General features: G+C 40.8%; 2 protein-coding genes across 2 annotated transcripts in view; both read right to left on the minus strand.

Annotated features, from left to right (window-relative positions):
* Positions 1-2757: 2757 nt before the first annotated feature.
* On the minus strand, positions 2758-19210 carry LOC120540223 (ADP-ribosylation factor 4). The gene is made up of 6 exons (XM_039770786.1): positions 19038-19210; positions 16883-16963; positions 8819-8928; positions 6864-6935; positions 6563-6688; positions 2758-3901 (listed from the first exon to the last, which is right to left on the minus strand). Exons 1-6 carry the CDS (start codon positions 19102-19104, stop codon positions 3815-3817), a joined length of 543 nt encoding a protein of 180 aa, XP_039626720.1. The 5' UTR covers positions 19105-19210; the 3' UTR covers positions 2758-3814.
* Positions 19211-21394: 2184 nt separating this feature from the next.
* The window catches only part of dennd6aa (DENN/MADD domain containing 6Aa), a 46787-nt gene continuing 42763 nt past the window's right edge, over positions 21395-25418 (minus strand). The window contains exon 20 of the mRNA XM_039770743.1: positions 21395-24324. Within this exon, the coding sequence (XP_039626677.1) occupies positions 24178-24324 (147 nt within the window). The 3' untranslated portion in view covers positions 21395-24177. The remainder of the gene's footprint in view (positions 24325-25418) is intronic.

The following is a 25418-nucleotide window of genomic DNA, read 5'->3' on the forward strand; positions in this document are numbered from 1 at the left end:
TTTTGGTTATTCTTTTATGAGAAACCTTAACAACTTGTGTTTTGCCATGGAATCCCATCCCAGGTCCTGCATTTTACACTGTGGCTCCTGCACAACCACGGGGAGCATTAGAGCTTTTATGGTGGGGTGCCCCAGGAATTCCTGTCAGTTCACTCCGTCTCCTGCATAGCACCCCCCGTACTCTGTTCATAGTGCAGGTACTGCCAACTGTGCCTAGTGTTTTGTCGCAGCTCCCTACTCTTCTGTGCTTGGGTGCCTTGGTACTGCCCATTAGCTGCCATGCTTCTTAGTGATGGCAGTCAGTCGGTTTCTCTCTCAGCCTTCACCTTTCTGTGCAGCACTGCCACTCCACCTTGGTCGCTCTTAAGTTTTCATTCCTAAACAAACATACGGGTTTCTGCAGGAGAAGAGCCGGAGGGGATCATGACGACTTACTTTTTCCACAGGTGGAATGGCACATCTGTTCATTTTTGGCTAAATAAATTATTATTATATTTTTTTTTAAAAGGATGCTGTTCAAGTAAAGATCAAACCTTGGTATCGTCACGAGTTAAAATTTCATGGGGCATGCATACTTCACATTGCCATGCGTGGTCTTTGATCTACACCAGGGGTCTCCTACTCCAGTCCTGGAGGGCCGCAGTGGCTGCAGGTTTTCATTCTAACCCCTTTCTTAGTTAGTGATCTGTTTTTGATGCTAATTAACTCCTTTACTCTTTCATTTTAATTGATGGGCAACTTAAGACTCAGGCCCCTTAATGATTTCTTTTTTCCTTAATTAGTAACCAAACAATATCAAAACACAAAATGTACTAACACATAAACAACAGTGACCAAAGCAACGTGATCGCGAATGCAAGCGGCTGAAATGAGTTTCCTCTGCAGGGTGTCTGGGCTTTCCCTTAAAGATAAGGTGAGGACCTCGGAGTAGAGCCGCTGCTCCTCCGCATCGCATCGAGAGGAGTCAGATGAGGTGGCTCGGGCATCTGATCAGGATGCCTCCTGGACGCCTCCCTGGTGAGTTGTTCTGGGCACGTCTAACTGGGAGGAGGCCCTGGGGAAGACCCAGGACATGCTGGAGAGATTCCCCTGGAAGAGCTAGAAGTGGCCGAGGAGAGGGAAATCTGGGTACCTCTGCTCAGCTGCTGCCCCCGTGACCCGATCTTGGATAAGCGGAAGAGGATGGATGGATGGATGGACATAAACAACAACCTGCATCCATCACACAATAACTGAAAGGTGAAGGCCTCTGTAATGATGATCTGCTCGGGTCCACAAGACATTTTGACAGCCAGCGCTCTTAAAAAAGAAAATGTCTGCCATGGCAGAATGAGCGCCATGGAATTAAATAATGGGATTAATCAGTAATGAGAATTGGCTTCAGATTAAGAAACTGAATGAAGTTCGTTGGAACCCTCAACTTAGTCGGTCATCTGTTGGTTCACATCAAATTTATGTTTTGGTGCCACTTAAGGGAAAAAAAAGATTAATTCATCGGTCAGAGTCTTAAAAAAAGTCAACCAAAATAAAAGGGAAATAGTTAATTAGTAGCAAAAACTGGTCACGCATTAAGAAAAAAGTTAGAATGAAAACCTACAGCCACAGTAGCTCTCCAGGACTGGAGTTGGAGACCCCTGATCTGCACTGACCTGTGGTGATTTTAAAGCAGTACTCCACCCAAAAATGATTTTGTTACAAGTTACTCACCTGCTGCAGTTTGTAGTAATGCCTGAGAAAATGTTTTAAAAAGAAATAAGAAACTTTGACAAATGAGAGTAGACCATGAAGTCCATCAAGTTCATTTGTTTAGCTAAGTTGTCGTAACATCTCAACCAGATTCTGCTTCAACTCGGTGGTTTGTTTAGACTCCCATGACTCTTTGCGTAAAGATGATTTTCCTGGCGTAGTGGGCGGGCAGCGAACCATCGTCCTGCACACTAGCGATAGCTGTGGCCCCGGTGACGATGGACCAAGGGACACTACACTGTGCGAGCAGCGAAATCGCCCCCCCCTCCAGCCACTGCTTGCAGCGTCTCCAGGCCGAAGATGATGGAGCGGCAGTTACTGAGGCACATGCGTCGCAGCTGCGTCCTCGTTCGTTGGTCGGATGTCCGTAACCTTTGGACTACCTGTATATGTTTTGATTAACTTTTTCTGTGGTTCACAGTTGGTCATCCTCAGTGCTTGTCCTACCAGAAGCTTTGTTCTGGGTGAAAACATGAGATTAAAATTTTTTTTCTAAGCCATCAGTACATGAGGTAACATTGAAAAATATATCCCATTTTTGGGGTGAGCTATTCCTTTAAATATGTTCCCTAAACTGGAATTAACAAAAAGGAACAAAATAAAACAGTGAAAGCAGTGTGGCATAGTGATTAAGGCTTAGGATCTCATACCCCGAGGTGGTGGGATCACAGTGTGCCCACCAGCAAGTCACTTCACCTGCCTTTACACTCCCACCGAAACAAAGAAATGTAATCAGTCGTATCCCACATGTTGTAAGTTGCCTTGCGTAAAGACATCGGCCAAATACGTTCAAGTATACAAAGAGAATCGAGAACTAAGCAGGAAGGCCCAGGTTGGTTCAGGCCTGCAATCAGCCACATTCCTATAAACTGCGGACGCTCACATTTGCTTCAATCCTGACAGTTCACCGCAGTAACACTTTAAGGTTCAGCTGGTGGAACACCACGTGACTTGTAAAATGCTCCCTTCTGGCAGCGGACGTGCATACACGTTAACAAAAAGGAGTCCAAATATATAAAATATCTTTTATTCAGTGTAATTAGAAGGGGTGTTAATGTTCCAGCTTGGCAGCAGACATTGCCCGTCATTTTTCAAATTCAGTAATCTATGCAACAAAAACGAGAACTCGGCAGCTTAGCAGAGCCAACATGAAACTTACAATATAAAACAAATGAAATGGAGCCGATGACAAAGGAAGCCTGCTGACAACTGAAGCGAACAAAAAAAAACACAACAAAACGTGGGCTTTTTATAAAGCACCACTTGGCCCACCTAATTCATTAAAATGCACCTGCTTGCCAAGTTTTACAAATGTGCTGCAGTATAAGATTTACGATGCATGTTAAGCCAACAGGAATGATGCCCGAGATTGCAAGGAGTGACACCAATTGAAAATATGTGAAAAGAATTATTAAAAAAAAAATAATAAATGAAGAGGCCCAGGCCTTGATTTTGAGACTTGTGAATTTACTGCCTTGAAACACAAAACTCATTGAGAGTTTCAGAAAGTTTCACGCTCTGCCCCCTCATCCCTAAAGGATATCCTTCAAGGCAAGCAAAAACTCTTTTTATAATCCTGACTTTACTACAATGGCAGCTTGGCGAGTGTGTATACAGTAGTGGCGAGTGGATGAGCGTTCCCTCAGGGTCAAACATCGAACTTTGGTCAGAGGAGAAAACTGGTTAGGGTAGCTGTGAATGAAATGTCAAGGCTTATCCGATGGACTGCACCACTCGGGGTTAACATGCCATGGATGAAAAGACTCCGTGGATTAAGATTCCAAAAGAAAGATTGACATCTAGGGAGAAATTCAATGGGGAAAAAAAAAGGCTTTTTTTTGTTTTTAAAATGCAGGTAAATAGTGGCTATTGCAAAAAAAGTAATGCACAGCTTGTGTTCACTCTGGTAGCAGAACGCTGAAAAACAAAATGTTTCAGGTGCCACCCTTTTGAACTTTTCCGAATGCCATAACCGAGACATTTCAAACGTGATCTCTTGTAACAAGCTTAAACCAGTCCAGTTAAGCGTCCCTGCTTAAATACGAGGTAATCCTAAAGTTGAATTCACTTAGTGTTTAGACAGTTCATTTGACAGCCAATCCAGCCCTTCATACAGGCCTGTTCCCTGGGTGGCGCAGGTTGCTTGAACGTACCACTGCAAAGAGACAAACACAAGAATTACTTAATGCGTCACTCTCTGCAAGAATTAAACATTAAGTGCAAACAAAATATCAAAATTCAATTCAACAATTATTTTATTTGACAATCTCTTCTAATATTGAAATATGTACTCATTGACTGCAATGGACTGGCACCCTGACCAGGGTCTGTTCCTGCCTGGCACCCTATGTTAGCTGGGATAGCCGTCAGCTCCCCCCGTGACCCTGCACAAGATTAAGCAGGTTAGAAAATGACATGATGGGACCCATTAAGAAAATTATTAGGGACGCCTGCACTCCTGTTTATCCATACAATTATCTAATCAGCCAATCACGTGGCAGCAGTGCAATGCATACAAGCCTGTAGGTACAGGGCAGGAGCTTCAGTTAATGTTGACATCACACACCAGAAGAAGACTAAGAAAATGTGATGGTGATTTCCACTGTGACAGACGAGCTGGTTTGAGTATTTCTGTAACTGCTGATCTCCTGGGATTTCCATGCACAACAATCACTAGCATTTACTCAGAATGGCGTGAAAAACAAAAAAGACGACATCTAGCGGGTGTCAATTCTACAGACAGAAACAACTTGTTGATTAGAGAGGTCAGAGGAGAATGGCCAGACTGGTTCAACTTGACAGTAAGGCTCCTGCAACTCAGATTACCACTTGGTAAGCAGAAAAGCATCAGAATATGCAACATGTTGGATTGGATTACAACAACGGAAGACCACCTTGGGTTCTAGTCCTACGGCTGAGAAAGCTTGGGCTGCAGTGGGCACAGAATCCCCAAGCTGCACAAGTAAAGAACTAGAAACTTGTCTGATGAATTTCAATTTCTGCTGTGGCACACAAGATGGTAGGGTTAAGAATTTGGTGCCAACAGTATGAATCCATGTCCCCAACCTGCCTTGTGCCAACAATCCAAGCTGGTGATGGTGGTTGTTTTTAATGATGTAGGGCAGGGAGCTCAGTCTCTAGTCCTGGAGGGCCGCAGTGACTGCAGGTTTACATTCTAACCCTTTGCTTAATTAGTGACCTGTTGTTGCTGCTAATTAACTTCTTTTGAATTCATTTTATTTGAATAGCTCTTGAAGAATCTGAACCAATAATTGCTTCTTTTTCCTTAATTAGCAGCCAAACAATAATGAGATACAAAATAAGCCAAAACATGACCAGCAAACTGTGACCATCATACAATATCTGAAAATAAGGGGTGGAGGTCTCAGGAATGTTGATTTGCTCAGGTCCTCAAAACATTTTAACGGAGCTCTTAGAAACGTAAAGAAAAAAAATCAACAATTTTGAAAATGGCTGCTATTGGACGATGAGAGCAGCGACAAGCCATGGAATTAAAGAACGGGTTTAATGAACGACAAGAATCGGCGGCTGATTAAGCAACTGGTTGGAGTTTGAGACCTTGACCTAGTTGGTCTTCTGTTGGCTCCCTCACTTCACATTTCATTTCATTTCTGTTTATAAGGAAAGATATGAAGCAATTCAGAGGAACGATGAATAAATTCCAGGGAACAAATCTTTGCGTAACAGTGAGTTTTATCAACATTTACAGCTTTCTTTCACCCTCTGTCCTTGATATCCATCCTCAACCTCTTGTGTCGACAAAAGTCGACATCCGCCATAAAAGAGTTAAGGAAACAGAAATGATTAAGGGGTCTGAGTCTTCAAGAGCAAGTCAATTAAAATTAATTCAAACGAAGTTAATGAGCAGCAAAAACAGGTCACTCATTAAGAAATGGGTGAGAATGAAAACCTGTAGCCATTGTGGCCCTCCAGGACTGGAGTTGGGGACCCCTGCTATAAGCGGATATCTTTCCCCCCAACAAATAAAATGAATTCCTTTATAATGCCAGTTAGTGTAGGTTTACGTGTTTTCCCAATCTGTAGTGTATAAAAATAGTAAGTTTACTCCATGCGAGTTTGAGATCCGTGGTGTAGGGGGTGTTTTCTTGGCGCACTCTGGGCTTGTTAATACCAATCAATCATCACTTGAATGCCATGGCCTACCCAAGCATCACTGCATCCCTTCATGGCCAGTTTATCCATACTCTAATGGCAACTTCTAGCATGATAATGCACCATGTCACAAATCCTAGTGTTGTCCCACACTGGTCTCATGAACAGGACGAGGAGTTCAGTGGCCTTCCAAGTCACCAGATCTGAATCTAGTAGAACACCTTTGGGTGTGGAAGAGCAGGAGACTTGCAGCATGAATGTGCAGCTGACAAATCTGCAGAAGTTACGTGATGCTGAATTGTATCAACATGGACCAGAATCTTAAAGGAACTTTTCTAACATCTTGTAAAGTCGATGCCACGAAGAATGGAGGCTGCTTTGAGAGCAAAAGCAGGTCCTACCCAGTATTAGTGTAGTGCCCCTAAGAATCTGCCCAGAGAGTGTACATTCTAACATGTTAAATAAAACCTGAAGGTGGTCAACACACCACTAATTAAAATCAAGGCTACAGGTTATATTTCACCCAAAAAGGGAGGCTAGGTGGGAACACACTCTCTCAGGACATCTAAGATTCTGCCTTGGATACATCTACTGACTTAAGATTTACAGTTCTTTTTAAATTATACAACTATAACAAAGAATGGACACGTGCAACACCAATGGCTCGGTACAGGATACTTACAGTTCTGCTGCGCAAAGTCTGAAGGCCTAACTTGTCTGTCATTTCACTAATAGCCATAGCGTTTGGTAAGTCTTGTTTGTTTGCAAACACCAATAATACGGCATCTCTCAGCTCGTCTTCTTGAAGCTGCAAAATAAAAAATGCAACTGTGTAACAGCAGGGACGTCTGTGAAAGGACCTGTGTGCCATCTGAAATGTTCACTGCACAAACATGTCATCTATTACTACTTGTCAAAAGGGCACACAAGAGAAACAAATAATGCTTCCAGATTTACTTTATTAAAATAAAACTAGGGGTTACCATTTTTTGCAGTTCCTCGGCAGCCTCTTGTGTTCTTTCTCGGTCATTGCTGTCCACAACAAAAATAAGTCCCTGCAATACAAAATTGAAACTTTAGGCATCATTCTGTTCAAAACAGTTATAAACATCTGCACATACACATACATTACAGACGCCCAAATACATACTGTGAGTCTGTACATAAATGTGCCCATTTCATTTAAGAAGCCACATAAGTCCGATACAGGACTATCAGGGATCAGATCAAATCCCAGCAGCATGAAATAAGGTAGGAAGCTACTGTGGGAATTTAAAGGCCACAGTCGGCCTAACGCTGTGCGACTCTGGCAGGACGTTACCCCAATTTGCATTCGCGGACTGATTTTCTAAGTCAGCCCGAATTTCAGCCTTCACCTTCATATGTGGTCTCCAGCAACTCTCTTAGACCCCAATGTAAAAAAAAAAAAAACATATATTGTGTATATATATATATATATATATATATATATATATATATATAAGCTATTGCATGATCGCAAGTGACCTTCATTAAAGGGGTCATCTAAGTATACAATAATTACATCACACAACAGAACATTCACTTCAACAAATTGTAAGTGGTTAGATTTTCCAATATAAAACCATCATAAACAATGCCCACTTACTACAGAATGGCACAGAGGGAATCTCACTTAAATTTCTGATCCTTTAAGAGCCGTCACCTCCAAATGTGACATTCTCAAATCCACTAAATTCAGTCCAGGGTCCCAAAGGTGGCTATGGACGGGAAGAATATGGCTCAAAAGCAGGAAACAATTTTTAACAGGGCACAAGACCACCTCTGGGCCCCCATGCAAGAAATTTAATTTAGAATTATCAATTAATTTACTGGGCAGCACTGCTGCCTCGCAGTAAGAAGACTTAGGTTCGCTTCCCGGGTCCTCCCTGCGTGGAGTTTGCATGTTCTCCCCGTGTCTGCATGGGTTTCCTCCTACAGTCTAAAGACATGCAGGTTAGGTGCATTGGCGATCCTAAATTGTCCCTAGTTTGTGCTTGGTGTGTGTGTGCCCTGCGATGGGTTGGCACTCTGCCCTGGCTTTGTTCCTGCCTTGTGTCCTGTGTTAGCTGGGATTGGCTCCAGCAGACTCCCATGACCCTGTGTGTTAGGATATAGCGGGTTGGATAATGGATGGATGGAATTCATTTACCAATTAAAACCAGAATATACAAAGCATCCCTACCGAAAGAGGTTGGATTTGAGCATGGTGTAATGGATGGCCTGCAGCTCAACCCGGCCGGGATGTCCAGAGGATGAAAAGATGGGGGAAGGCAGCTAGTTTTGAACACTGCCTCCCCCAAGACTCTAGATGGCAGCTCCCCTTGAGTGTAGCGGTGCCCTGGATTCCCACAGGGCATCCTGGGACTTGGAGTTTGCTATCTCAACCCTGTTGGGTGACGTGGGTGCTGCCAGGGAGTGCTATGGAAGGAGCGGGGGAGTCTTGCTTCCCTTATAGCCCGGAAGTACTGTTGAGTCATGAGGACAGAAATCCAGAAGTACTTCCGGGCTGACCCGGAACTGCTGGCAAATCGTGTTGGAGGAAGAACAGAAGCACTTCCGGGTCGAGAACTACATAAAGGACTGCTAAAGACCCAGCAAAGGGGGCCAGGGTTAGGTGGAGGAGGACGAAGCTTGCTGGGAGGTATGGAGGAGAAGAATAAGAAAAAGAATTGCAATTATTGTGTTTATTGCCTGTAATATTGTGGCTGTGGTGCTTTGGGCACTATTTATAGAAGAAAAGGATTAAAAATGCTTCTTATTGCTTTTACTTTGTGTCCTGAGCATCTGTTTGTTGGGGTTAAAGGGGCAACAGCGACCCCCTAGCGTCTTACAATGAGATTAGGACTCTGGTAAAACATTCGATCATCAGTTCCTAGTACACCTTAAATACATACTGTACTTTATCATCACAATTTACCTGTGTATTCTGAAAGTAGTGCCTCCACAAAGGCCGAATTTTGTCCTGACCGCCCACATCCCACACTGTGAAACAAATGTTTTTGTATTCCACGGTCTCCACATTAAAGCCTGTGTAGAAATGAAAGGAGAAAATGATGATTAATTGAATATTACACCTTAATGGAATTAGCAACAGCAGAGATATGTGCCAGGAGAAAAAACGGACAGCAAAAAACATAACTGAGAAAAGTAGAGAGCTGACACCCTCCAGGTACAGCAGTACGTTATTCAGAAATTGAACAATACATTTTTACGTTTACAAATGAGTTAAAATGTACATCTTATGCCAAAATGTAAAAGGTTTAGGTGATGCAAAAATGTCCATTCAACGGCCATTTACCAAAATGAACGTTTTTAGTTTCTGTTATAGTTTACACTTTCAAGTCCAATCTTCCAATGGAGACTTGACAGTTCACCCCGTCAGGAATTTAGATATTTTAAGGTTTGCTGCTGGGCTTCAGAGCTGCAGAGACGAGAGGATGGGACTCTGCACAAAGCTGTGTAGCTTCCAACAAATTCTTTACAACAGGTAATAAATGGCTGGCTGGTCACAGTCACTGATAAGCTGGCCGGTTATAAATCACGTTTGTGGATAAACTACAGCAGTCTGAAAAATTAATTCCAGCTGATTAGTACAAGTATGATCTCAATTACGTGACCCGGCTGCCCATTCTCTCCATGAAGGCCATTTGATTATGGTGTGGGATATTATCGTTTTATATAGACGTGTAAAACAAATACCTGCATCATTCATTCATTCATTTATTTATTTATTAATTAATGGACATTTATGTAGAGCCTTTTAAAAGTCTCTTTATGAAGAATCCTACTTCACATGAGCATTTTAGATTGTTTAAACACACTGTTTTAAGGTTTGTGCTATACACCGACCAGAGCTAACATTAAAACTGCCTGCCTGATATTATGTAAGGGTCCCCCTTGCCCCACCAAAACGGCTGTGACCCATCGATGCACGGACTACACAAGACCTCTGAAGGTGTCCTGTGATATCTGCACTAAGGCGTTAGCAGCAGATCCTTCAAGTCCTGTAAGTTGCTAGGTGGGGCCTCCATGGATCAGACTTGTTTTATCAGCACGTCCCACACGTGCTCAGTCAGATTGAGATGTGAGGAATATGGAAGTCACGTCAACAACCTGAACTCTTCTGTCGTGTTCCTCAAACCATTCTTGAACAATTTTTGCAGGGTGTGTTATTCTGCTGGAAGAGTTAACTGCCATCAGGGGAAACTGTGGCCATGAAGGGGTGTACATGGTCTGCAACTATCTTTAGGTGTGTGGTTTGTGTCAAAGTAACATTGACATAAATGTCAGGACCCAAGCTTTCCCAACAGAATATTTCCCATAGAATTAAACTGCCTCCGCCGGCTTGCCTTCTTTCCATAGTGCATCCTGCTGCCCTCCTTCCCCAGGTGAACAATGCACATGCACTCGGTCATTCACATGATCCAAAAGAAAATGTGATTCATCAGACCAGGCTTCTTTCTTCCATTGCTTCGTGGTCCTGTTCTGATGCCGACATGCCAATTTTAGGTGCTTTTCATAGGTGACAGGGGTCAGCATGGGCACTCTGAGCAGTCTGCAGCAATGCAGCAAGCAACAAGGCACTGTGCGTTATGACGCTTTTCTGTCATGGCCAGCATTAAGCTTTTCAGCAATATGTGCTACAGTAGCTCTTCTGTGGGGGCGGATCAGACAAGTTAGCTTTCACTCCCGTTGGGCTCCCATGACCCCATCACTGGTCCACTGGTTCTCCTTCCTTGGACCACTTTGGGTAGGTACTAACCACTATCAGGAGTATATCAGGAACACCTAACAAAATCGGACATTTTAGAGATACTTTGACCCAGCCGTCCAGACATCCCAGTTTAGCTCTTGTCTAAGTTGTTCAGATCCTTATGCTTGCCCATTTTTCCTGCTTCCAATACATCACTCTCAAAAACTGACCGTTCACTTGCTGCATAATATATACTACCCCATGACAGTTGCCACTGAAACAAGATATACCAATGTTATTCACGTCATCTGGCAGGGGTTTTAATGGTGTGGCTGATCGTGCATGTTGTACATGGTTTGTGCTAGGGGTGACTTTCACACCAGTATTTACTGATTGATTTGAATTTGGTCCACAGGCAGCACAGTGACAAATCAAATACAAGTTACTCCTGTAAAATCTGACTCTTAAAGTGGTAGGGAGGACTGGAGTGCCTTCTTTGACATTTTGTTTTGAAAAGGGTATGAAGGGCAGAACATGCACCCTAATTGCAGTAATTGGAATTAGAAGTGAATGCTAATCTAACAATTAACCCCAATCTCAGATTTATTCTCTTTATCTGCGCCCAGTGACAGGCCAGGCTACATTCAAGGCTAGTTTCTGCCATGGACCTGATTGATGTTGCGAAAGAGTCTGGCTTCTGGAAATCCTTTCATTTCCTGCTTATCGAGGGTGGGATTGCGAGGCAGCTGGAAGTCTATCCCAGCAGCCATCGGGCGCTATACGGGGAGCTCACCTGCACTGGCCGTCAGTTCATCACAGGGTGACCTTAGACACACACAAACACACCTGCCAATTTAGCAAAACCAATTCAGCTGACTGGAGCGCCCGGAGAAAACCCACGTGGACTTTTACAGAACATGGAAAATCCACCCAGGACATGAACCGGTTTCCTTATTGAGAGGACATAGCATGAAAATTGTGCCACTATGCCACCCTGCTTCTGAAAATCCTTCTACAGTGGAGTAAGCAAACTTAAAAAAAAAAAAAAAAAGAAGTTTTTATATATTACACAAATACACATCGTATCTATTTTATTCAGCTTTATTCAAATCAAAAACTGTCTGAAAGTAGGTGATCCTAAATGACATTTGTAATACACAAGCAAATCTCTCTAATCAGATTTCAAGCATTTAGAAAACAATAGATTAGGCAAAAATATTGGTCAATTCCCAGTATTTAGCCAATCATGTTAGACCAAACAATTAACAAGTTGAAATAAACGTGAACTGGTGATTAGTTGTTCTGGCAACATACCTTCATGCTGTCTTTAAGTAAATTCATAATTTCCAGAAGAGAGGCGGCGCACATTTAAAAAAAAAAAAAGAAAAGAAATAAAAATGATATGCGGTAATGCTGATGACTGGTGGAGTGGGAAATGCTGGTGTGCTAAAATAAAATAAAATTGCGCAAATCACTTCTTGCGTGTTTCCTCACTTATTCAAGTATCTGTGCCTCTCTTGCATGGAGCGTGACTAAACAAAATGGTAAAGTTTGCAAAATCAGTGGCTTTGCAAGTCTTCATGTATTTCTTGGGCCCCATTATGGTTATGCAAGTACAACTGATGAGGTACAAAGAAATTTCTAGAATTTTGTCCATTCACTATTTAGCAGCAATTGTCAGAAGGCAAAACAACCCATGGAAAGAATGGCAAAAAACAAATTGCCAGCATTTATCGTGTTGACTGTACTGCTGTCCTTGAGGCCCATTCAGTTCACAGAAAACACAATCAGTAAAGAGCTTTACAAAGAATACAACATAAACTGCCATGAGATCACTTAAACGTGGTACACCACGGGGATATGTAAATACTGGAAAGTGTGCTAGGAGTATTTAAAGAAATTTCCTAGGAGCGTTTAAATACATATAGGAGTTGATATTTTTTTCATAAAAAAAGAAAAAGCTTACTTTCAAGCCTGAATTAACTGTAGACGCCATTACAGTCACACTGAAAAACCTAGAACGAGCTAGAACCTCAAAGCTAAAGGAGCACAGGCACAGGTGTGGCAGAAAAGCAATGAGACTGGCAACACTGCAAGCGATCTGGCAACGCTGCGCTGTTGTCCTTGATAGAGCCCGTGTATCAGTACCCTCCCATAGCTCAGTGCGAGTTTCAACTCCTTCCGTTAACTACGTGATTTTTGTGACTGCTATTAGCGAAGTTGTGTTTTTGGTTTTGCGTCACGCAAAATGGAACAGCGGAATTTGGAGCAACGTTGTGCCATTAAACGGCAAGTGTGACGTCTGAAAAGTTAAAACAGGCCTATGGGGAACATTCTTTATCCCGAGCTCAAGTTTTTCGCTGGCACAAATCATTTTTGGAAGGCAGAAAACACGTTGAAGATGAACACCGTTCAGGGAGGACTTCAACTTCGAAAACCAATGAAAACATCGAAAGTGTGAACACTCTTGTGAGATCAGACCGTCGTTTAACATTAAGAATGTTGAGTGAACAATTCAATTTGAACAGATTTACCGTTCATCAAATTTTGACTGAACATTTGCACATGCGAAAGGTCTGTGCCAAAATGGTGCCGAAAAACTGCCCTCTCCATAACAGAATTTTTGACCTCAAAACGCATTCCTGTGGTTCCCCAGCCCCCTTATTCACCTGACCTCAGTCTGTGTGACTTTTTCCTAAACTGAAAAATGTCCTCAAAGGACGTCATTTCGGGACTTTAGAAAACATCCAAAAGAGTGTAACGGACATGCTGAAGACCATACCGGTTGAAGACTTCCAGCGCTGCTACCAACAGTGGGAACAACGTCTCCATCGGTGTGTAGCTGCCCAAGGGAACTACTTTGAAGAGGAGAACATTGATGTTTGAAAAAAATAAAAACTTTGGTAAATAAAAAATCAGTCTCATTACTTTTCTGCCACACCTCGTATTACAGTCAGTCAGTCATTCTCCAACCTGCTATATACTAACAGGGTCGCGGGGGTCTGCTGGAGCCAAACCCAGCCAATACAGGGTGCAAGGCAGGAAACAAACCCCGGGCAAGACGCCAGCCCACCACAGAGCACACACACACACACACTAGGGACAATTTAGAATCGGCAATACACCGAATCTACATGTCTTTGGACTGTGGGAGGAAACCCATGCAGACACGGGGAGAACATGCAAACTCCACGCAGGGAGGACCCGGGAAGCGAACCCTGGTCTCCTAACTGCGAGGCAGCAGCGCTACCCACTGCGCCACCCTGAACATATCACACTTCAACAAATTCTTATTAGCTTTTCCAAATAAATGTTTGATGATGCATACTGTTGTTCAAGAAGTTTAAATGTGTGAAATGTGAAATAACAGTACAATTTAAATAACGTGAAAAGTACATTTAGGTCTCCCCCCTTTATGTTTTCACTGTGTTCTCTTGAAACCAAAGGTTTGGGAAAATGATTTATTTTCAGAAAATGTTAAATGAGAAATGAGAATAAAAAAAGCTCTCATTAAAAAGTTCAAGTTCTCATTATCAAAAGGTTACCCAACTCAACTCTAGCAAAGATACAAAAGGAGTTTATTTTTTTCCCCCCAAAAGAAAGAGCCCCTGTATTTAAATGCAAAATAAGTTTACGGATTGTTTATAAAATGTCAGGATTGCTTTAAAGAGGAAACGGATTTTAAATCAAAATAAAAAAATCCTTACTTTGTGGGGAAATAAAAACCAGAAAACATAACTAGAAACTGTTGACAGGTGTGACAATGGTGTAAGTGGGTTCCTGCTTTTTGTGTGATGCTGCAGGGATTGGATGTCATTGCCAAGAGTACTGGGAGACAATTTTAAAACATACAGCAGGGCACCAGCTGACTCGCCTTTTTATGTATCTCATCAATATCACAGTCTGGTGTCTAACTCCGGTTGTGTTTGTGTGACGTTTGCTCTTGTGTTTGTAAAGCAATTTAAAGTATGTTTGAAAAGAAAAAAAAGGGCACACCGTTCCGCTGTGTTAACAGTAAACAACATACTTTCAACAAACTGGGGTTAATTCATCATCAATGAATACTTGGCATATTTTCAACTACAAACAACAAAATGAAGCAGTTTAAAAAAACTCTATTACGTAAAGCTAATTAAAACACAGCCTTAATGGAGAAAAGAGGGAAATCACCAGCACGTGGTCCACTTTAGCCTAAACACTCTATGCTGTGGATTAAAAAATTCTGCTTTTAAAAAGAAGATGAATGTCTGCATTGACAACAGTAACTAATGCGCTAGTGCTAGCGAAAGATCCTGTACTAAATTTGGCTTCAGGTAAACCAGCGGTCTTTAAATTTCACATCTTGCTTACTGTGGCACCAGTCAGTGATAATGTGTCACAATGGTCAGATATGTAAGCAAGAATTACACTCACTGTATTCTTGTACTGATGCTACTACTACTGTAAGATCGAACCTTAACCAGTTAATGTCAAAATTCACACAAATATTTGCTTAAGGGCGGCACGGTGGCGCAGTGGGTAGCGCTGCTGCCTCGCAGTTAGGAGACCCGGGTTCGCTTACCGGGTCCTCCCTGCGTGGAGTTTGCATGTTCTCCCGTGTCTGCGTGGGTTTCCTCCGGGCGCTCCAGTTTCCTCCCACAATCCAAAGACATGCAGGTTAGGTGGATTGGCGATTCTAAATTGGCCCTAGTGTGTGTTTGGTGTGGGGGTGTGTTTGTGTGTGTCCTGCGGTGGGTTGGCACCCTGCCCAGGACTGGTTCCTGCCTTGTGCCCTGTGTTGGCTGGGATTGGCTCCAGCAGACCCCCGTGACCCTGTATTCGGATTCAGCGGGTTAGAAAATGGATGGATGGATATTTGCTTAATTTGAACAGAATGTAAGTTTCACATAGCTACATAAGCAGCAAAAGATTGTTTTATGTCCTAAAGCTAACCTCTAATAACAACAACAACAACATTTATTTCTATAGCACATTTTGATACAAAAAATGTAGCTCAAAGTGCTTTACATAATGAAGAATAGAAAAGTAAAAGACACAGTAAGAAAATAAAATAAGTCAACATTAATTAACATCGAATAAGAGTAAGGTTCAATGGCCAGGGTGGACAGAAAAAAAAAAACTCCAGACGGCTGGAGAAAAAAAATAAAATCTGTAGGGATTCCAGACCATTAGACCACCCTGTCCCATTTGGGCATTCTACCTAATATAAATGAAACAGTCCTCTTTGGATTTAGGGTTCTCACGGAAGATAGAACCTTCTTGCTGTTCAGCTAGATTTGAAATGTAATAAAATGAATTTCAGTCAGTCTACTACTGAGGTAAAAAAAAAAAAAATGAACTGTTAGGAGTTGCTTGCAAAAAGGAAGATGCAATGGCATACAGGGGACCCGATTTCCTGAAATATGACCATATGCTGTATAGGGATGATACGAGAGGACTTAAAGAAACATAAGATATTTTACCTATAAAAGGAAATATTCAAGAGTTTTTTTTTTGGTGTAATATCAGTTTTTGTCTTTATTTTTATGTGAACTGATTCTGCTTTAATTTTACTAAAACCTTTTCAGAGACTTGGAACATGGAATTATTTGCATACTTGTCACATTTATTGCTTGAACCTTTCTGTGAGGCTGCACAATTTTGGAAACCATGGACAAACATAGCTATAGCTACTATTGCTACAAAACAAAATGCCAAACGTAGGTGGACTTAACTGTAATCTAGCAGCTATGAAATGAGACGATTTTGGAAGAAATGTACACCAAGCGTGCAGTTACAAAAATCGGTGTGTAATTTCACATAAATTAAAGCCTTCCCACTGGCACAAGAGTTTACTTTGAAATGTACGCGTCACTCCATCCCAAGTTCCACCCATTAAATAGCTCAATCAGAAAAATATCTTGTGAATTATTAAATATTAAAACTGCTGAAACTGGATTTTGCCAAGATGAGGCTCTCTTCAACATCAGTCCATTTGCAGCCTTAAATCGAAGAAGAGTTGATAACATATTTCATTAATCCCCAACAAGAAATTGTCTATTCGCATGACCATTGGGGATCCAAGCGCAGGGGTTGCCATTGTATAGCACCACTGGAGCAATTTTCAAGTTAAAGGACTTGCTCAAGGGCCAAACAGAGTAGGATCCCTTCTGTCAGTAATGGGGTATGAACCGGCAACCTTTAATGTGCCCAAAGAAGAGTACAGTTTGTGAGATCATCTGCTAAAACTAAGAGTTCTTAAACTAGTACCTTCCCCACTACAAAATAAAATAAGAATGAATGTCATACCAATTGTAGGAATTGTTGTAACAATTTCCCCAAGCTTCAGCTTGTAGAGGATGGTTGTCTTTCCCGCAGCATCCAAGCCCACTAAAAAAAAAAAAAAAAGAAAACACAATGTGATATCAACTAATAAAAAAGAAAAAAAAAGTGAGCATAGTCATAAACATGACAGATGGCTACACATGAACAATTTGTTTTAGGAGAACATTTAGACAACGTATTGTATAACAAACATAACATCTTAACTATTTCCTCTGTAAACTATCCAGATTGGCTATCCAAGGCGATAACTTTCTTATTTACGTCAAACATACCTACTAAGATTTTTTTTTTTTGTGCTCATACATAAACCTAATGTTCCAAACATGTTCATTGCTTTTGCAAATATCAAACATAGCAAGAGGTACTGCAATTTTCCTTCAAGGACTTATAATATGTAAAAGGATGAAAAAGGAAGACAATGGCGTCATCTAAAGCATGACAAATAATGCAAGCCAATGAACTTTAACTCAAGTCAATTAGAGCTTTATTATCATCCTAACAATATACTTACAGTACACAGTGGGACGAAATATCGTCCTCCAGGGTCAAAAGGTGCAATACACAAGAGATCGAATGATAGAAGAAAAAATAAGAAAAAAAAAAATCAAAAAAATGAAGAATATATATACAGTGTTATGTAATCCAGAGAGTGAATGGAGTAAAGAGTCCAGTGTGGAGGAGGGCAGCATTGTGTTCAGGAGCCGGACTGCTTGGGGAAAGAAACTATTGCACAATCTCGCAGACCTGCTCCTGATGCTGCAGAGTCGCCTTCCAGATGGAAGAGGACCAAGTAATACACAACAGTAGATCCTGACTCGAACCTGCACAGCCAGCTTACAAATTCAACCTCATATCACATCCATAGAGCTGCCAAAAACAATCAATGCGTTTAAACTAATGATGTGTGTGTGTTTGATTGTATGTTCACCCAGTGATGGCCTTATGACCTATGCTTGCTTTGATAAGCTCTAACTTCCTCACAACCCTGGTCTGGATAAGCAAGTTTGAAAAGGGATGGACTGAAGGTATTTAGGATTGTCATTAAATGTTCAGTCAAAGGAATGAATGAATCTGGTGGGAACAAACAAGAGAATGGATGTTGCCCTTCAGGTTTTTTTTTTTTTCCCTTTCTTCAAATGTGTACTAAAAGTGTTAATCTACTTCTACTCGGCAAATGAGAAAGACTATGGATAAGAAAGTGATTAAAACAGGATCAAGGATACAAAGAAAACGTACATTTGTTTGTGAATGGACATGGAGGCACTAGAAGACCTCGTACGAGGTGGTTCCAGGAAGGTGTGGGTGATGATGCTGGCACTGGAAATGTCAAGTGGGAACGATTTTTACTTACCAATGCACTTAGATCACATTTAAAAGGCCATGAAAACACAGTCCCTTACTACTGAAATGATCCTCTTTATACATTCAGTCATAGGCACGGAGGAACGTGGTGGAAGAGGACAAGTCGATTGATGTTTCCTTAAGGGTTTTAATATATTTACTAAACCTTTCGTTTTCTTCCGCTTTGTAAATGAGAAAGACTATAAACATGAACTTAATCGAAGCAGGATTAAAGACTAATAGAGAAGGCACGGTATATCTGTTTGGTGATGTACGTGGAGCCACTAGATGACCAAGTGTTAAGGTGACTCCCGAGAAAGGTGAGGGTGATGATGCTGGCAGTGGAAGGGTCAACTGGCAGCGAATTTGTTACTCGACGATGCGCGTTTAACTCACATTTAAAACGTCCTGGAATCAAAAGTACTGAGCGAAGATGCCAACAAAAAGGGCGCCACAGGGTCAGTAACCAAGTCTTTCACTACTGAAGTGACCGAGATTGAATGTGACAGAACAGGAGAAGCAATACATGGCTCAACCGTTTTAATTAGAATACGGTACATAAGAAAAAGGCTAAGTTAATGAAAACAGTTTAGAAAACATAACACACGAGGATCGAAATTAAATTCCTAATTCTTAGACTCGCTTTACGCAACCGACCCGGTTCAGTCGCCGCCAACTCTGTTAACTTACGGAGGCCGTCAAACCCCACCTAGACGTTTTGCCGACACGAAGCGCTGCTAGAGGATACCTACTGCTATAGAAAGCAAACTTCACTCACCCATCAGGATTCTCATCTGTTTCTTGCCGAACAGACGGCTAAAAACGCTGGAGATGGTCAATCCCATTTTCAAAAAGCGGTGTCGAGAGAACCTCCACTAGCTCTCTTAGCCAGCTGCTGTGTCGCGTGTCAATGGACCTCCGTCTCACTCTGCCACGTCACGCCCCACGCCAACTGCAGCTCCAACGCGGCCGAAATGACGCAACAAACGCCCCGCCCACAGGAAGAGGTGTGAGCGCGGGCAAAATCCTGCATGGGGAGGAAACAGAAATGCGCCTGCGCACCAGAGTTGGACACCTAAGGCAGAAGCTGGGAGCGGGATGCTGTAACAGCTGTTAGCTTCGAAGGACACGTTGAACGATGGGTCGTGCACGAAAGGATGGCTAAGGGGTCCCCAGCCCCAGAGTTGACCCAATGACCGTTCCTTCCGTTAAGACCTAATCAGTCGATACCCAGCAGTTGGTCCTCCTTGCTTTTCCCGGTAAGAAACGGAGGAAAAAATAACAGCAACTGGAAATAAAGTATGGTCTATGATAATAATGCTAATTATTTTTTAAAAAATGTAAAATATGTACACTTTATGACCAAAAATATATGGATATCCCTCCAAATTACTGATTTTAGGTAGTTCATTGTTAACAAATGCATAAAATAAATCAGATGGCCATGCAATCTCTGTTGACAAGCATGATTTTAAAGGTGGCACTGTCACGGTATTTCACCTTTGCCACAAGTCAGGATGTGAAATTTCTGCTCTGGTTAACCTATTATTGTAAATAGGAAGCGTCGAGAATCAACAGCAGCTCAGTCAACAAAGTGGAAGATCATGCAAACTCATAAACCGGGACCACCAAGTACTGAAGTCCATAAAAATGACCTATCCTCTGCCGCAGCACACACACAATAGTTTCCAGCTGCCTCAGGAAGCAACATCAGCACTGTAGGTTGTGAGCTTCTATGGCTGAGCAGCTGCACACAAGTCTTAGATCAGTATGTGCATGACAAGCATTGGCTGGAGTGGTGTAAAGCAGGCCGCCATTGGGCTCTGGATTAGTGGAAACGTGTTCTTGGGAGGGCTGAATCACATCTGGCAGTGTGATGGATAAATCTGGGTTTGGTAGATGCTAGGAGAACACTACCATCTGGACTGCATGGTGCCCACTGTAAATTTCAGTTAAAAAAAATTAACCAATTTGCCACATCTCTGGCATGTTCAATAAATAATCAAGCCAAACAAGTTAAAATTCCAAAGGAGAATTATGGTCCTTATCAGGACTATAGGATTCTGCAACAACACAGCCCACCACACAGATCCAAACTGCGACTGCCCACAGCTTCCAGGGAGCATTGCTCTTCGACGTATGCCAGTGTTTCATGTTTCTCCGGTGACACAACCTGCTGGCCGCATCCCAATCCACCATGCAGATCTGAATTGCCCTTCTAATGACTGCTGCAGCTTCCAGGGAAACTGCCCTTCATCACGTCACCACAACTGGCTTCTCCCAGCTGGTGCCTGCTGAATACCCTCACCGCTTGACTTTCAATCATGTCATTACACCGTCACACATTTTCAAGTGCTGAGCTTGTACTGGCACAAGCTAAAAGGAGTCACACTAACAATAATTAAACTAACAGTATATTAACAGAAAGAAAAAATAATCTGAACTCGCATCATGTCTCTGGTGACTCTTCCTATGATGTCAGTAGACAGATTGGGAGAGCATGGGGGGGATCATGAAGTCGCTGGAAAGGGATGGGTGGCGCTCTCAATTATCTATGCAAAAGGACGAAGGTCCCAAGTCTTTAGAGTCCTGGTGCTTCCAGTCTTGCTATATGGTTGCGAGACGTGGACACTATCCAGTGAGATCGGAGACGAAGACTGGACTCCTTTGGTACTGTGTCTCTTCAAGAATCCTTGGGTACCGCTGGTTTGACTTTGTGTTGCTCATGGAGTCCCAAATCAGTCACATTACCCGCATTGTGAGGGAGCGTCAGTTACACCACTACGGCCATGGGGCACCATTCCCCCAAGGGTGATCCAGCTCAGAGGTTCTGAATTGTTTTGGGCCCCAGCAGTTGGACCAGGCCAAGGGGACACCCACATAACACCTGGCTGTAACATTTCTGGAGAGTGGGAGTAAACCGCGTGTCTGCCCAGAGGGTTGCTAACCAGGATCTTCAGCTGTTTTGCCATGTTGTGGGTGCAGCAACATGTTGTACCAGACCAGAACTTACATTACCACAATTTCTCCTTTTTGTTTTGCCATTAATTACTGTATATAAAAAAATATGCAAATCATTATTTCAAAAGCATATTTTAGATAACAAACCTTTCAAAAATTACACATTTTTCTTTCTTCTGGTGACAAGTTTATTGTTTGTTACAAAAATACAGATTTGTATACAAGTTACAGCAGAAAACCAAGCCTGATGAGACAACTCTTACAAAAAAGGATTTATTATGATTTCAGTACAAAAGAAAGAGAATGTGACTCAGCACCACTGCTACATGAACGTTTTCAATGACTTTGTGTAATTTTGTTACTTTAGTAAAAAATATATATTACATGGAGATTTTAAATATTAAAATATATACTTCAGTTTATAAAGTATGTTTCAGTTTAATAAGAAAATGATGCTGTAAGAGAATAAGATTTTATATAAAATATAAACACTTTAAAATACACAAAAAATATTTAAAATATTACAAAAGCAGAATTTGTTGTACTGCCCTACTAATTTCTCTCTGGAATAACTTTATACTTTCTGGTCAGCAAAGCCATAATGAAATTTAGGGATAGTTCCCAACGTGCAAGTCGGTCTTTGCCACATTTCATTCTCCATGTATTTGGAGTTGGGTTGAGGAACACAAACTCCGGCTTCCATGATTATTTTTTTTTTTCCAGATTTAAGAGAAAGTCAAGACAACATTATAATATTGAAATCTTTGGAAATGACTGATGTAACGGGTAACCTCCCTCATCTTTCTCAACAGACCTCCAAATCCGTTATTATTTTAACAAATTAGGCATCTTTTCTAAATGTAATGATTCACTAGTGTATGTAATGAGAAATCTCATTTGAAGGAACTACAGGTACAGTACAATACTCACTTCAACCAAAAACGTGCATAAAACATGTAACTCCCGTCAGTTTACATTTTATCCTGAAAACGCTGACCAAAGTACAAACAAGGGAAATAAGAGAACACACAGCAAGTGAGGAAGAAAAAAAATAAAAATCAAAACGGCGATCGCATTCCATCTTATAAAATTAAAGGAATGCTAAACCATAGGCAGACGGTCACAGAACCAAAAAAAAATTAATTTATGAAGTTATAATCTGTTTGACAAAACAAGCCAAGAATATGTGCTACGAAAAGAAAAGAGGTGTAGTTAATTTTAGGACAATGGCTGGTCTTCATATTCTGCAAATAAATAAAATGATACAAAAAGAGTCAAAATGACTTAAAACAAAAAGCTTTGTTTAAAAAATGACACTCTGTTTCTTTAACTGTTCCTATTATATAATATAATATATATAGATTATATATTATATTATATATTCAAAATACAAGTGTTTTTTTGTATTTGTCTGAAAATCAAATTCAGTTTGCCTGATAAGTAATGAAAATAGGGGCAGGCAAGCAAGGCATGGGGAGTTAAGTAGCAGCAACATTCACTATATCAGAAAAAACGTTTAGTATTCTGTAGAATGTGTCAAAGTTTACAGGGATACACAAGTATATAAAACTAATAATCTTGTATTATTAGAGATCACGCAATAATGCAGCTATGCACAACAATTTCTGAACATATCAATTTCTTTTAAACATTTTAAGTGCAATCCATTGGATGTTCATGATAATCTTACTTGCTTTTTTACTAGATTTCATTATAATTTCTGTATTTTAAGTTTGATAGTCAAGATGTACGACATTTGGGGGAGCAAATCCAGCACACCGACAATCAGAATTTCAGTTGATTGAATAAGAGGTTACCAGGGTGTTGATGGGGCAGTGGCCGTGTTCAGATATTAAATTAATCAACCAAACAAAACTGAAACTCATCCTGAAGTTTACTGTAGCTACCAGAGTTGAGTGTACAGATCTTTAAATATCTATGGCTCTAATTAAAAAGTAGTCCCTTGATATATTTTTTTTTTTATTAATTAAAGCTTGGGGAAAAAAAAATGTACTAAAGTTAGTGCAGCCATACTAAAATACCAGAAAAAAAAATACAAACTATTCATATCAAATACTGTTTGGAAAAATGTGTTTTGCGCTTCATTCAAGAAATCCCAGTTTCTTTAAAATAATGTAAAACTATGGTAGTGTAAAATGCCAGCTCACAACACACCTTAATGAAGAGATTGTAAGTATACTGTAGTAAAAATAGTCATTTTTCTCACAACTTCAAGTTGAAATCGATACCAACCTTAAAACTTTGTATCTATTTGTGAGTAGAAATAAAGACAAAAAAACATAATTGTGCTTTTGGATATAACATTAAGTGCGCTGGAAACATTAGGAAACAAGAAAAAAAAAACGAAAAAAAAACCATTGATTACTAAGAAACATTAAATAAATGAAAGAGAAAACAGTCAGACTTCTGAGTGGAAATGAATAATGAGGCCTGAAAGCGAGTTATAATGGAGCTGGACTTCTAAGCAGCAGCATCTGCGGTATTGTGCATTATGTGCCGATTATATTCAAGTGAGTTTCCATTTCCTATGCAACGTGCTGTTCTTTAATGCGTTACTCCTCCCAGTCGAGTACGTTAAATATGTCAACAGATGTAGTTTTGCATAACTCAAAAGAACTGCCTTCATCTATGTTCTGTTAAACTGCCTCACTGAATATTAATTTAGAATATGAACTATATATGCACTTGCCAGTTAATCGCAGGCACAGTATGTACTTTTAATAAGTGCAATGGCAATTATTTGCATGTTCAAATCAGCTAATCAAGTGCACTTATTTTAAAACCACAGTCACAAAGTTTATCACTACCCATTACTCCTCATGCCTGTCATTTGCGCTCTTGCCTAATGCTTTATTTAACCAGTTCAGTCACTTCCCATTCCTTTTTGCTCCTCAGTTAGTAGAAATGGCATGGCATCCCGTTCTTCCCTGTAGCAGCTATGATGTAGCCTCCTGGGGGGTACCAGGTTTCAGTAGGATACCTTGCAAGTCCTCTGGCAAGGTTCCAATAACAGTCTCTATGTGTGTGCGTAGCCTAGAGAGGGTATCGGCCTTCACAGGGAGCCTCTCTCTCTCTGCTTGCATCTGCAAAGAGAAAAGCCATTTAAAATGACCAACAAATAACCGGCAAACAGCAGAATTTACTGTAGCTTGACAGAAGAGATCAAAAGCATTACTGAAAGATATTTATAAACAAAGCATGGTGGAACTTATCGATATAAAAAAAACTGCATGTCATTTGGATGTCTGTTTGTTGGTTCAATTATCATGCAAAAAAGAGCTGAATTGAAAAAATGGTGGAAGTTATAATCTGTATAAATAAAATTGCATGTTGTTCGGATTGGCTGTTTGTTGGTTCAATTATCACGCAAAAAGAGCTGAAGTGATTTTCACAAAATTCTGCACGTGTCTTTCCAATGACCCAATTTAAATAATATGGGCTATATATGTCATATTGGGAAGAGAGGGTTATAATAAGGCAACTCAAAAATCAGCACCAATGCAGGGGCAACAATTCCCATCAGGCAGCAGGAGTGTGCTTCAGCTAATGGAGAATATCATTATTAGCACACACAAATAAGTACATACAGCATTTTCTTCTCAACTAATACGGATAACTGTTTTATTGTCTCTCTGGATTACAGCTTTTATCAGAGTACATCTTTTCGTCTCATTATGGGTTGTGTTTTTCCCCTTTTGTTTATACCAGCAGTGACAGATACTTCGGCTAGTAATTTTACATAGCAAATCACTGTGTGAACTATAATCCCTTTAACAGAAGATGAAGCATAACTTTTGACTGTCTGTCTCACATGTGCAAATGCCTTCTAAATTCCTACCAACAAAACTGTTCCAATTATGTCTCAAGTGATCAAAGATGAATGATGCACAAAACAATCGGGACAGCTCTCCCCTAGACTTTCTCGGGATGGATATCTGAGGAGTACACCGCAAGACAATGATTTTTATATTATGCACATTAAAGAACCATCAACAACAAATCAAATGAATAATATATTGAACAATTATTATAAAAGTAAAGTTGAATAAATCGGACTCTGCAGCTGCATGAATAAGCAATTTGCCATGATAATTTTATTTTGGTAAACAATTCAAGTAAATTACCACATTCAGTAAGCATCAAAAGTTGTAAGAGACTTTAGTAATGTAAATGGTAA

The sequence above is a fragment of the Polypterus senegalus genome, chromosome 12 (genome assembly GCF_016835505.1).
Source record: "Polypterus senegalus isolate Bchr_013 chromosome 12, ASM1683550v1, whole genome shotgun sequence".
Lineage (NCBI taxonomy): Eukaryota > Metazoa > Chordata > Cladistia > Polypteriformes > Polypteridae > Polypterus > Polypterus senegalus.

Coding starts and splice junctions, on each gene's coding strand:
- LOC120540223 (XM_039770786.1), bottom strand. CDS start 19,104: ATGGGATTGACCATCTCCAGCGTTTTTAGCCGTCTGTTCGGCAAGAAA. Junction 8,929..16,882: donor TACAACAATTCCTACAATTG/GTATGACATTCA, acceptor ATTTCTACACAG/GCTTTAATGTGGAGACCGTG. Junction 6,936..8,818: donor ACTACTTTCAGAATACACAG/GTAAATTGTGAT, acceptor TTTGTATTGCAG/GGACTTATTTTTGTTGTGGA.